Raw genomic sequence first — 13,756 nt, forward strand, 5'->3', positions numbered from 1 at the left:
CAAGAAACTAAAATGGTGAAAAATAGTTAGACAAATCAAAAATTCAAGAAAATTTATCTTGAGGTCTTTGACTTCAATTAAAACTGAAATGCAAAGTTTGGGAACTTTTAGAACTAAATTGATTTAGTTTTGAATATTTAATCATTGGAACACCTCTAAAATGTTAAATATTAACATTTCAATAATGGAAATTTTCCACTTAAATTGTTATATAACAATTGATTCTTTGAAATTTAATTTTCACAGAAAAATGTTTGTAACTTATCAATATTAAATTTTGACACAATATTGGCATAATTCTATTGTAGTAGTAAGTATACTAGTGTTAGATTTCGATTAGAGACTCACTAGCGAATACCATTATTGTAGGAATCGGTAGTGGTACACGTGGAACGTAGTTCAAGGCATCATTTGAATCATCTCAATGCATTGTGAGTATTCACGCACTCCCCTATTTTCAGTTTTTATGTTTTGGGGTGGAAAAACATGTCCCGAAAAACTATTATTTGAATGTTGTATTTAAATTGATTTGTATCAAACATGATTGCTATTTTATTGCTATATCTCTCTATGTATGTCTATGCAACACGGAACATGAGAACTTATCGTACTAAGGCCCTTCCCTTATCTCTAACCATTAACTCTTTGAGCCAATGGTCATTATGGATAGCGCTATTAGGAATTGACAACTCCTCACTCGCCCTATTGCTGGAGTGCATGATACCATATTCATCTATGGAACGATAAGCATAGATCTTGATAGGGCTTCAGTCATAGGTTTGGTTGAGACTCATTGTTTGCTCATACACATACAAACTCGTTACTTATTATAGCAATAAACTTGTTTATTAATTATAGCAATGAACTTTGTTTCTCATTACAACAACGAACTGTTATTACTGAAAACTTATATACATGTTTTAGCAATGAAATTGTTTGCTCCTTGTAGCAACGAAATTGATTGCTCATTTTAGCAATGAAACTTGTTTACTCGTTTGAGTAACGAACTTTATCTTCCATGAGAATATGAATGTGCATCTTATTTGGGCAACATACCTTATCTCTCATGATGACAAAGAACTTTGTTTTTACAAACTTATTTACTCATTTTAACAAGAAACTTTTATTATTGGAAACTTTGATTTCAATTCATGGAACCAGTATTATTTTGTTTATCTGTGAGTACTCACCAACTATTTTTATAGTTGACGCTCGTTTTACATGTTTTTTCAGGAATCATCGAGTAAGTGGCACTTAGGGACACTTCACTTTTAGGAGCATTCGCATGTGTTGTATTTCAATTTACATTGTAATTTCTTTTAAAAGTTGTTCAAACCCATTGTGAATTTGTAATGATTTTTTTTTACTATGGTTGGTGTTGTCTTTTAACTTTTACGATGAAACCCTTTGTACTGCCACGCCCTGTGTTTCCGCTTTAGCGGGGTGTGACAATACGCATGGAAGAAGTCCTAGTAGAGTCTAGGGAAATTTTTATAATTATTTGGACACATTCGTATGTGTTAAATGACTATGTGAAATTCTTGTATGGTGACTTGGAGAACTGAGACACAATACTTGGGATGAGTATGAGTAGGTGTGAAAGGTAGTAGAGGCCTATACTACCGGAAACACAGGACTCGCACTTGGATCAGGGAAAGTCACAAGGTTACCAAGGCGCTAGTAATTGATTCCATTTTATTCATGTATGTCGTTACCATCGTTTTGGTAATGACCAAGAATATGATTGATGTTCCGACCCTAGTGATCATATCAAATCGATCTCGACTAAGATGAGTATGTTACGTGGTTCATAGAACCAAGATCGATGTAACATCTGACTTAAGACAAACGATTGAAGTGAACGGTGATCGAAGCGATCAATAGAAGTATTACAATCATTGTTAAAGTAAGAGCTTGTAGCTAGAAGTGCTACATGCCAGAATGTGATTATATCACATTAGAACATGAAGGAAGGAAACTTCCATTCTAGCATTTGACTCTAAAAGACCTGAGTCTAAGCGTTGCATCATACGATGAGAGGTCATTAGAACATGACCCATCAGTCTATTATGGTACTCTAATGAAAGAACTTATCTTAAGTCTGTTAAGAAGAAGAAGGAGTCTCCAATAAGGATTGATTTTGTAACTCGAAGGTTACGATTGAAAGTCCAAATAGACAGCGATTGCAAGATCGAGCACCGCCTGTAGTCAAGAAGTCCAAGAGTTAGATGCTCATTTGAAAGGACATAAGAGTTACAATTATTACCTATGATAATAATTTATGGAGTCATTGTATATGCCCTGTTTTGTTGATGATTCTGGGACGTAATCATCCTAAGGGGCGATAATTGTAACGCCCGCAGATTCGGGCTAATCAATTTAGAGACAATGAGTGTCAAATAATACTTTTTGATAGAAGATTATTTAGAATAAATAATCTTAACCAAGTTATATCATAAGTCACAAGGATTCCATACATATAAAGAATGCTGAAATCCGAGTTATAACGAAGAAGTTATGACCCGTCAAAATTTTACGGCAAAACTAGCACGACACCGGGAATCGTAAAAAGTGAGTTTGAGATAAAATACTTTTTAGCCTTAGAAATCTAAACGAAAGTCGTAGTATACGTTAAACTGAGAGTGTGCATAAAAAGAACGTCCAAATCTGACTTCGTATGAGGAAGTTATGATTTTTCTAAGATTTAGCATAACAGTACGCAGCCCGGAATTCAAATTTTAGATCGATCGATTTTTAGCCAACACAATCTAAACGAGAATTGAAGATCTCGTTAATAAGAGCTCATTGATAAAAAGATAGACGAAAACGGATGTCGGATGACAAAGTTATGAATTTTTAACGGACTTTACCTGTCTAGGTCTGTTAAAATATAACTTAAAAAATAAATTCAAAATTAGCCGACGGAGTCTAAACGAAAGTTGTATAGTACGTCGTCACCTACGTGGAAATATAAAGAACGTCAAAAACGGAGCTCGTATGCAAAAGGTACAGAATTTAGAAGTCGGAATAGGCTGAATGCGAGGGTACATGTGTACGCCCTGCGGTCTCGCATGCGCGGCACAAAAGCTTCCACGTCGTCCCATCTGAAGATTGACATCTGGCCCTCGTACGCGCAGCATAGCTCCGAGGGTACGCCCAACATACCGAGTATCAGCCCCCTATAAATACCATGCGAGGCTCTTCGCAATTCATCACACCTTAACCCTTCTCTCTCTCTCTCTCTAACTTCTCTCCAAACCTCTCCCAACCCTTAGTACTTCCCAAGTGCTAAGAGGCGAGTCCCGGATCACCAGAAGGCTCTGAGAAGAAGAGCTTTTCGGCTCGGAAGTTCTGCCCCCGCAGAGCCCGATTCCTAGCCAAACCTCCTAGTAAGTGAGTTATAATTACCCTACTTTAAGTATAGCTTATGTTTAAGTTCAATATTGTTATTATGAACTTATAAACAATATATATATATATATATATATATATATATATATATATATATATATATTATAAAATATAATATACAAAGTGTTATTATAATATCTTTTAACTACTCGCGGTACGGGGAATCAAGTTTGAAGGGCCGCATAGGTTTGTTGGATTTCAGAAGTGCTATAATGTCAAAATGGTCCTGCTCTCCGGTGTTTCATGTCTAGCCCTTGTCTGTACATAGTGGTTGAAAAGTATTGTTTAACACTTATAAAACCAAATCGTTCATAAATAGTCGCGATAAATAGTAGACTAAAATCTAGCGGTAATGATATTAGGTTTCATCGAAGGAAACTAGAATTGTTAGAAACAAGCGTTACCCGAGTTTGGAGTCATCACTTTAACAAGTGAGTGCATAGTTACTTTCATCTTACACATAGATATGAAGTATTTAATATAAATTACGTGCTATGTGTTCATATTATTTGTGTTCCTGGTATATATGCTAGATGAACGATTTATACATGTTTACGTGATTTAAATTGTATACGTATTTTTATACTTATAAATATATATTGGGTAGCAACGGGTGATGATAAATAGGTGATGATAGAAAGGTGATGATAATTAAGTGATGATAGATAGGTGATGATAAATAGGTGATGTGAGATGAGAGGAGATACCATAACCTTGACCGATGATGTAGCGATGTGGTGATGTAGTCATCTACCAGAGTATATATGGCGACCACGAACTATTCTAGACAGTCATGTGGAAACACCAGCAGGCTCATAACCTGTAGGTGTTGAATTACGAGTTCAGGCGATGTTGTACCTACGTATTCATGCGATGATACTCTAACCCCTACTTTGAATTACGAGTTCAGGCGATGTTGTAACTACGTATTCATGCGATGATACTCTAACCCCTAATATGAATTATGAGTTCAGGCGATGTTGTAACTACGTACTCATGCGATGATACTCTAACCCCTACTTTGAATTACGAGTTCAAGTGATGTTGTAACTACGTATTCATGCGATGATACTCTAACCCCTACTGTGAATTACGAGTTCAGGCGATGTTGTAACTACGTATTCATGTGATAATAGTCTAACCCCTACTTTGAATTACGAGTTCAGGCGATGTTGTAACTACGTATTCATGCGATGATACCCTAACCCTTACTGGACATGTATTGAGGGAGTAATCCCCGAATCAGTATTGTCTATGCGATGTAGGCGATGATCCCTAGGAAAAGTCCTTAGGAACAAACATGTAAGGAAATGTGATGTAAGGCGATGAGAGGTAAATACGATGTAGTAGATGACCCTTAGGGTAAATATTTAGGGAAGAATAAATAAAGATAATGGGGATGGGTAATCGGGTTAATTGTTTAACATGAAGTATGTGAAGAAACAAATTAACTATATTATTTTGGGTTGAAAACCCTAGGTACTCATCAGGTTTCCCAACCTGGCCCACTCAGTTTATTTGTATCACAAGTATCAATACGAAGCTACATTACACTGAGAGATTAAAGGATATGTAAATCACTAGTGTAAATAAATGTAAGGTCTGTTTATGTTTATGTTTCTGTATTGACGATGACATCCCAAAGTTTTAATATAAACAAAATACATTTCTTCGGAAATGTTTTGATAATATATTTATCATGTTTTCTGGTAACAAATTCCGCAATATTATTCTTCAAAATGGATACTCTGATTTTTAAATAAGCATAAATAAAATTTTTAAAATGACCATGAATTTGGGGATGTCACAAAATCCTAATCACATACTTGCAAAAAAAATGTAAACTATCTCGTTCGGTCCTAGCGGACATCCTTAAACTCTCGTCCAACACATCAAGAGGGGAGTCATATGCTAATTGATGAATTGCATCTGTGCATTTTTTGTAAGGAAGTGAAACTGAGTGTATCTCTAGTGTCAGGACAGTTTTAGGGAAAAAAAAAACTACACTCCCTTATTAAATCTTCGACTATATGTTCATATAAGGGTTTGAAAATTGTGAAGCGTCTTCGAAAGCAGTACCCTTGAAAAATGACATTCTCGTCAAAGTAGTCTTGCTGCAAGCGTTGTTGGGCTGTTTCACGGTTTCTTTGAATATATCTTCGTGTTCTCCATTCCGCACTTGTGGCTTCATCATTGTGATTTTGAGTTGTTATACATCTGCTTCGCTATTTTAGCAGCACCGAAAACAACATCAAACATAAACTGAAATTCTTCGGAAGACGAAGATGACGACATTTCTAGTGATTTTGAGAGAAAAAGTAGATATAGAAAGGTATAAGAAATGGATTTATGTTTGGAGAAATAAGTGTTGTGACGTTTTATTTATAAGTAAAAAAACAAAAACAAACAAAAAAAAATCAAATCTGACCGTTGAATCTTGGAAGAAGATAAAAAGAAATAAAGGAGGAAGAGAGAGACCATGATTGCACCCTACAACATGCGATCAAACCACACTTGAAACCGCGGTCAGGGAGCGGTGTTCCTCCTTGAAACCGTGGTTAAGGTAAGGTAAAACCGCACTCACTCTCTTGAGCTTTAAAAATTTTGAAATTGGTCGAAAAAAGTTGAGTACAAATTAGGAAGTGGCCATAAATCAATGTCGGAGACTATTACTATTCTTTAACACGATTTCACACTATGAGTAAACTAATAATTAATTATAAACATCAGTTATAACAAAACAAAAGAAATATTAAAAACTAATGTAATATTCATAAAACATACTGGAAATTATGAATGCTTATCACGACTATGACCAAGGTAGAACACACACCAGTTAAGTCATTTACAAAAGACAATAGAGATAAATAATATATAGATATTTCGGTTCAACCTTATAGTAAATTACTGAGATATCCCAATAAAATACAACATATGATAGTCGTAGTTACTTTATATCACATACTCCATTCAAATCAACATAATAACTGTTTTTATGCTCCTTCAAAATAGCCAACATAGCAAATGTCTTTTTGATTTTACCAAAAAAAAAAAAAAAAAAAAAAAAAAAAAAAAAAAAAAAAAAAACTACAGAAGATGAAAGTTTAAAACGTATACGAATAAACTAAAGCAAAAAACATAATAAAATAGATTAGCATACAACAAATAATAAACACTTAACATGTAAATACAAATTATGGTTCAAAATATTATGTTGTTAAATATCGAGAGAAGACATACAAAACATGTACCAGATATCATTTCACCTGTCCGGAAAATGAACACCAAATTATATAATAATGTCTAATATTTTATGTCCTCATGGGATTTACATGACAGATAAATATCCTGAATTCCATCCCTTCATCCTACAATAATCCCCAAACCTAAAAGAATAAATCAAAATGAGAATCCCAAAAAAGTCAAAATAAGACTTGTCAAAGTCAACTCAATATTCTAGCCACAACTCCCTGCCTTTTGTTATCTACAAACACTAATCAACCTCTTTCTTTCAATCTACACTACTCGATACTCATACCTTATCGTTCTTAGTCACAGTCCAGCCCACAAGGTTCCAAACTGATCCCACCTTTACCAACAAACGGGTTGACCCGCACCCACAACAAAGTCAAAATCGATGCTAAAAGGATTGACCAAACAACAATTATAGTCGGAACACCACTTTGTTTTCCCATCATACCCTTGAGGAAAGGGTAAAGATGTAAAATCACCCATATCGAAAAGAACAGTTTCCCGAAAAGCGGACCCCACGACTCGTATCCGTTAGTAATCGCGCCCGAGACCCCAACAATCACACCGATTATATTGAAGGTCAATAAAGTCAACGGTGGGATCAAGAGACTTGTCCATTTAAAAAGATAGAGCTCTGAAAACTCCCCATCATCACCTCCTTTGGAAGTGACTGTAAAATTTGTATTGACACCAGCCAAGACTTTAAGTAGACCTTGAAAAAGAGCAAATAAGTGGGAGGACACACCACCGATCACCCAAAATTGCTCATTTCTCCAAAAATCGTCTATGCCCACACGACCCCATTGGATTTCTAAGACACTTGTTACAGCAATTGATAAAAACATGAGCATGAAGAGAATGCTCGCGTAATTGCTTATCTGCAAGAAGAAGATATGATACAATATTATAAATATGTTGCAAGAGACAGACTTAGGATGTGCTTCTACTGCTAAAAGTTGGGCAAATTTGGAGCATTTAAGAAATTAATAGATAAAAAACAGGGTATATAAGTAATTTTAGTCCACTCTTTGATAACCAGTTTTGATGCAGCTAGTTTAAACTGGTTACTTAGCCCTTAAATAATCAGACATACACAAAATTAGGTTACCCAAACCCTAGAAAATGGTTTTCATAAGTGCTAAATGAAAGAATTATTTAATTATTATAGATGATTTTCGTAAGTGAACTTTCGAAAATCCACCAAATTATAATGCTATAATTATCAATAGTAAATTACTTTGTCTTTGGATGACAATGCTAAAATTGGGTACATTTTTCAAAATACAATGATGTGGTAAGGAGAAATGAAGGTAGGATGCTATAAATAATTAACAAATTTAAAAGTACATTGCTATTTTCTTACCTCGGGAACGATAAATTTCCCGGTGAGGAGACACACTGCTGGAAGTGTGCAATAAGCAACCAATGGAACGGAGGTCAACGGATAGACAACAGAGTTTATGTAAGAAAACCTTTCCAAAGCCTTCAAACCGCACCCGTAACCATACCATATCGGACAATGCTTACTCAACAAGATTTCAACCGACCCCAGGGCCCACCTAAGAACTTGGTGAAGACGATCCGAAAGATTAATTGGAGCCGAACCCTTAAATGCGGGCCTCTTCGGGATACAATACACCGACCGCCACCCGTGACAATGCATCTTGAATCCCGTCAAGATATCCTCGGTAACCGAACCGTATATCCATCCCACCTGTTTTGTCATTTGCATTTTAACTTCATAGCTTAATGAAAAAACCCAAAATACAAAAATATAAAATCAGTATGTATACGGCACAACAATGTGTCTCATACATAATTCTATGTATCAGGCACGAATTTCGTGCCTGATACAGAACAATGTGCCCAATGCATATAATATGCATCGGGCACAACAATATGTTTGATGCATATTTGTATGCATATCAATTTTATTTTTATTTCACAAACCTCTTTTCCCCATTCGGTTTTATCTTCATAACCACAACTAATGACATGAATGGCTTCTTTCAAGAGTGATGCCGAGCTCGCTAAAGAAGGAACACCGCCCTCTTCCAAAAGCGTTGAAGCGATAAACACCGGAGATTGTCCGAATTTCTTTTCAAGCTTTATCTGAGGCGCGAGTGAAGATATTTCACCACTAGTTCCTACAAAAAAAAAAGTTCCTTTCAAGAACACAAATAAAAGAATCAAACTTCAAAATACCTTGAAACCGGTCATTTACCTTCAATCCCTTCTTCGATATTCTCCAATGCGTGTATCTGCTTTGAAGCTTCCCTCATCTTCTTCATCTTCCTTGTTTTCTTCTTTGCATTTCCCTTGTTTTTCTTCTTTCTTGATTTGAAACAACAGCAACACCATTCAGGCAAGCAGTTGCAGGTTTTTCCGGGAGGTTTCTTCTTGGCCGGAGCATCATGTCCATACAACGCCTGTCTCCTGAAAACACATCCGGTCCCAACATATATCGGCCCTTGGATTCCATCAAGTCCTTTCATATTAATCTGTTCTAACAATAAAAAAAAAAGTATTAGAAACCAAATATAGGCTATCTTAAAAGAATATCTTTGAGGTATCCCGAGTAACAAAATGTGACATACATCAAAAAACACAACATTGCGATTTGAGTATCTATCATGCTGATCAATCCCGTCAAATCTTTGAGGAAACTGTACATAACAAATCTTCTTCCCATTTATGGGATCCATCATGAAGCACATTGATTCTCTAAGCGCTTTACTGTTGTTGATGTAGTGGTCACAATCAACATTCAGCATATAAGGTGCATTTGTGATCACAGCCGACACTCGGATCTACATAAAAGAAAGAACAATAGGTTAATTAATATCAACAACGAATGATATTGAAAAAATATAATCCATATGGTAACAAAGATAAAAGTTCATACCAAAGCATTCATGGCACCAGCTTTTTTGTGGTGGTCAAATCCTGGTCTTTTCTCTCGAGAAACATAAACAAGACGTGGTAGTTCGTTTCCTTCAACATCCAAGACGCCATTATTTCCTAGGAAAACCTGTTGAATACACTTGAAGGTCAAATGGAAGAAATAACAATGTACTTTCGTTGATTTGTTTACATTAGCATTCTACATTCTGTTTTTTTTTTTTTCATACTACTGCATTTTACTTCGAGTAATATCCCGAGTTATAATGTCATTGTCATCCAAATGCATAGCAATTTTGAATATTATAATTCAATAGTTGGGTAGATTTTTCAAAATACAATGCCATAATAAGACAACTGAAAGTAGAATGTTGTAATAGAAAGAAATGAAAGTATGATGCTATAATACCTGGATCATTCCGGGATGATCCCTAACATTGTTTCCTGGCCATGGACTCCCATCTTGCATTGTCCATCCTTCTTCTGGAACCTTCTCAGCCATGGCCACAAGTCCATTTATCCTTATCTTAAACTCCTCATAGTCCCTCTGTATTTCAAATGATTGGATAATAGGATTATATCAGATATCAAATCATAAAATATGCCCGAACTTAACAAACAAAAGGAAGTCATTTTCCAACCTTCATGGCACGGCGTTCTCGGACAAAAGCAGGATGTACTTTATCTTTAAGATAATCAACTTTTTCAGCAAAATACCACTCGGGAGCTCGTGGCTCTATGTTAAACTTCTTGCAAAACGGGACCCACTTCCTTGCAAACTCAGATGTTTCTGATAGTGCTTCGAATGTAAGCATGGCGGCACCATCATCGGATACATAACAAGCCACCTTGTCCACCGGATAATCCACCGCAAGAATCGATAACACCGTGTTTGCAGTAATGAGTGGTGGTTCTTTTAACGGGTCAACCGTACTCACATAAACATCTATAGGAGCCAGCTCAGAAGCCTTCCCATCTTTCTCATACCTTTATACAAAGTAACCATCTTTTAACACAATTGTAAGCACTCAAGGACATGACATGATAGAACAAGTCGTATTGTGCACTGTGTTTGGCATGCATTCGACTGGGACTGAAACTGATGTCAGTGTGACAAAAGGGAAGAAAGAGGGTTGCATATACCTTAATGACAATCGGTCCAAGTATGTTTCACGTTCAATAGGAAACCATTTTGGGAATTGATCCAAGATCCATGAAACAGCAAACCATATCTCACAAATAATCGATGTGAGCCACAAACCGTATGCATCACGGACAGGGTGAAGGATTCTATAATGAAAGAAGAGACCAAGAATCGCCACTCGCATTAAAATCACCATTCTATATGGATTTATCTTGCTTGAAGAAATCGGTAGCTTTCTTGATAGTGGTTGCCTCCCCTCATCCATCCTATATAAAACCAAAAAAGTTTATAAATTTCTATTAGTTGCCTTTCTGACTTTCTCTATTAAGTCAAAATCAAACATCCATACATAGCTTTAAATATAAACAAAAACAAAAACTATTTACTTGGGTAAATCGCAATCATCCATATCTCCATCAAGCTCACATCCACTATTCACATTGTGCTTAACCATCTCAAGTTTATCAGACTGTCTTCTCCTCCATGCTTCCATTCTATCCTTCCATGCAACCGTTCCATACCCATAAACTGCTATATCTCTCTTAGGATCCATTGGTCTAGGTGGCACTACAACAAAAACACCAATAACCACACTAACATTAAACCTAACCACACACAACTACACCATAAATCAACACACACATAAGAAATTTGAGAACTTACAAGAGACTACCGAACCAGTATCGGAAAACTGCATAGGATGAATTCGCTTTGAACGACTCATGATTGGTGGGATAATTATAGCTTTTTTCTCAGGTGAAACTTCATCATCCTTCAGTTTTGAAAGTTCAAATTATTAGTAAGTTCATAAATCTTCAATTTTTTATCTTAAAGCAAATGTACATAGAGTGTAATTAATTGTGTGATTACCTCTTGACTGTATGTAAGAAGCGGGATATCGGGGTTTAGCGTGGCTTCATCCATCTCTGATGGAGTGGCAAAACCGTAAATATTGGCTGATTCAGGATTGGTATTAAGGCGTGATGAAAGCACAGCCTCACAGTTCCTAAGATCAAATTCATTATCCAGATCATCAAATTCATCTTCTTCTTCATCACCTTCCACTCTTGGACTCCCTGATATCAAACTTTTCAACTCATTCCTTTTCTTTTCACTAAAAAGACATGAAACTAGCAAGAATTGGAAAGAAATAGAGCATTATTGATACCTTTTATTCGTTTGTATCGGGTTTTGCATTGAGGGCAAGCTTGATTGCCTTCTCTTCTTTCGTATTCATAGCAAGGTCTGCAAACAGGGAATGCACATTCATTGCAAGCCACAAATGGTTCCTCATCCACAGTTATTTCAATCTCGTCTCCACAAATCTTGCAGATCTGCCCACTTAATTCTTTTACAGAGGTCACCTGTTGAAGCAAAAGTACTTTCAGAACAAGAATCCAAAGACCCAATTGCCCAAAATAGGAATCTTCATCAAATCGTGTTTAAAAAAGAGAAAGAACATAAAAAGTTTGCAGTTTTATAACAATGAAGATCTCCATGAAGACAGATATATGAAAAGGTCATTATAAAATCATGAATTAGTTAAAGAAATTAAAATTAGACAAAACGCAAAATTTGGTTCACGAAGATAGAATGATGTTACCATGTGTGAATTAATGTCTTAGAGCTAGAAATACAGATGAATTGCGTGACTCAAAACAAAATTCGAGATGCATTCACTTTAACTTCTCCCAAAAAGCAAATGTTCTAAACAGCATTAAACCAGCGACAAAAGTAATGAGAAGATAAGACTTTGCGGATTTCAAACCAAAATATTAACACCAAGAACACACATTGCACTAAAAGGGGAAAAATCTGCCTCAAATCAGTCTAATTCGTATAAAAAAAAATGTTGCAGCATTTTAGAGCTCAGCTTACTCTTCCAACTTCATCCGCATTGATGAAGACAAACTCATTCCTCTTGTGTGAACCGGCTACCAGTCTTCCTTTGGTAGCCATTAATTGAAGAGTTTCTTCAACAAAGTACAGAGCGTTTTTTTCTTTCCCTCACTTTACTCGCTTTCTTCAAATACCCTTTTCATAAACCCCTAAGGCCTAAACCCGCGTCGATAAAAAAAAAAAAAAAAAAAAAACGTAATGTAAACAGCGACATATGTGTAATTTTATATCTATATAATTTAGAACAAACCCCAATTTAATATTATTATAAGTTTTGTGGGATTATTATAATCAAAGAAAGATATGGGTACAAGGAGAGATCGACAACGAAAAGGTTGATGGAACTTTAGAGAGAAAATGGAAGTCGAATGCGTAGGAAGAGATGCAAATTGGTTTGATGGATGGTTTTTTTTTTCGATGCTATGAGTTGTAATCTACGGAAGTGGGGCCCGGATCTGGTGGTGGAAAGCGGGCCCCACCGTTTGGTACGGTGGTTCTTGGAGGTGTGAGAGGGGCAAAAGGGTAAAATCAAAACTGTATCTTTAGATTGAAAGAGGAGATGATGTTGGTGAATCTTGATTCTTGAATATGATGACGGTGGTGGTGGTGATGGTGGTGGGGTTTCAGCATTAAAGTCACATTCACTCTCCACTGTTTAACAGTATATGGGTTGGTAGATGGTCACGTGCAGTCAACGTGTTTGTAGTTCTCGACTAAATGTCATGGGTGGTTGTTGTGATTGTGTAAGAGTACATTACTTTAGGCTTTTGGCCTTTTGCTTGTATCATTCCAAATAAATAAACAAAGTTAAAATAAAAGTTTTTATCAAAATTGTCTTCTTTTATAATTATATATACTAGCAAACTAGAGGAGCCAAAATATCGATATCAAACTAAATTGGAAGAACAAAAAATATTAATGATATTAAAAACTATGTTATATCCGTCTCTTGATTAAATATGTTGTTTTTAATAAATAGAATATTTACTAGTGAGAACGATACAAAATTATGATAATTCACAAGACAATAATGTATCTAAGTTTTAACAAATAGTAAAAAATAATGCTGATAAAATCATATCAGTTAAAATTGTAGAAAAATATTAACGACTCTATATTTTGATTTTGATTTTTTCTAATTTAGACCTT

General features: G+C 35.6%; 1 protein-coding gene across 1 annotated transcript; it reads right to left on the minus strand.

The window, feature by feature from the left end:
* Positions 1-6,648: 6,648 nt before the first annotated feature.
* Positions 6,649-13,152, minus strand: LOC145132937 (cellulose synthase A catalytic subunit 2 [UDP-forming]-like). The gene is made up of 14 exons (XM_079067892.1): positions 12,587-13,152; positions 11,877-12,072; positions 11,579-11,784; positions 11,372-11,480; positions 11,095-11,275; positions 10,708-10,974; positions 10,206-10,551; positions 9,974-10,111; positions 9,569-9,694; positions 9,261-9,473; positions 8,888-9,164; positions 8,614-8,810; positions 8,027-8,377; positions 6,649-7,541 (listed from the first exon to the last, which is right to left on the minus strand). The coding sequence occupies exons 1-14, from the start codon at positions 12,665-12,667 to the stop codon at positions 6,960-6,962; spliced, it is 3,270 nt and encodes a 1,089-aa protein (XP_078924018.1). The 5' UTR covers positions 12,668-13,152; the 3' UTR covers positions 6,649-6,959.
* Between the last annotated feature and the right edge of the window lie 604 nt (positions 13,153-13,756).

This window comes from Lactuca virosa, chromosome 1 (genome assembly GCF_052849685.1).
Source record: "Lactuca virosa cultivar CGN04683 chromosome 1, Lactuca_virosa_CGN04683_v6, whole genome shotgun sequence".
NCBI lineage: Eukaryota > Viridiplantae > Streptophyta > Magnoliopsida > Asterales > Asteraceae > Lactuca > Lactuca virosa.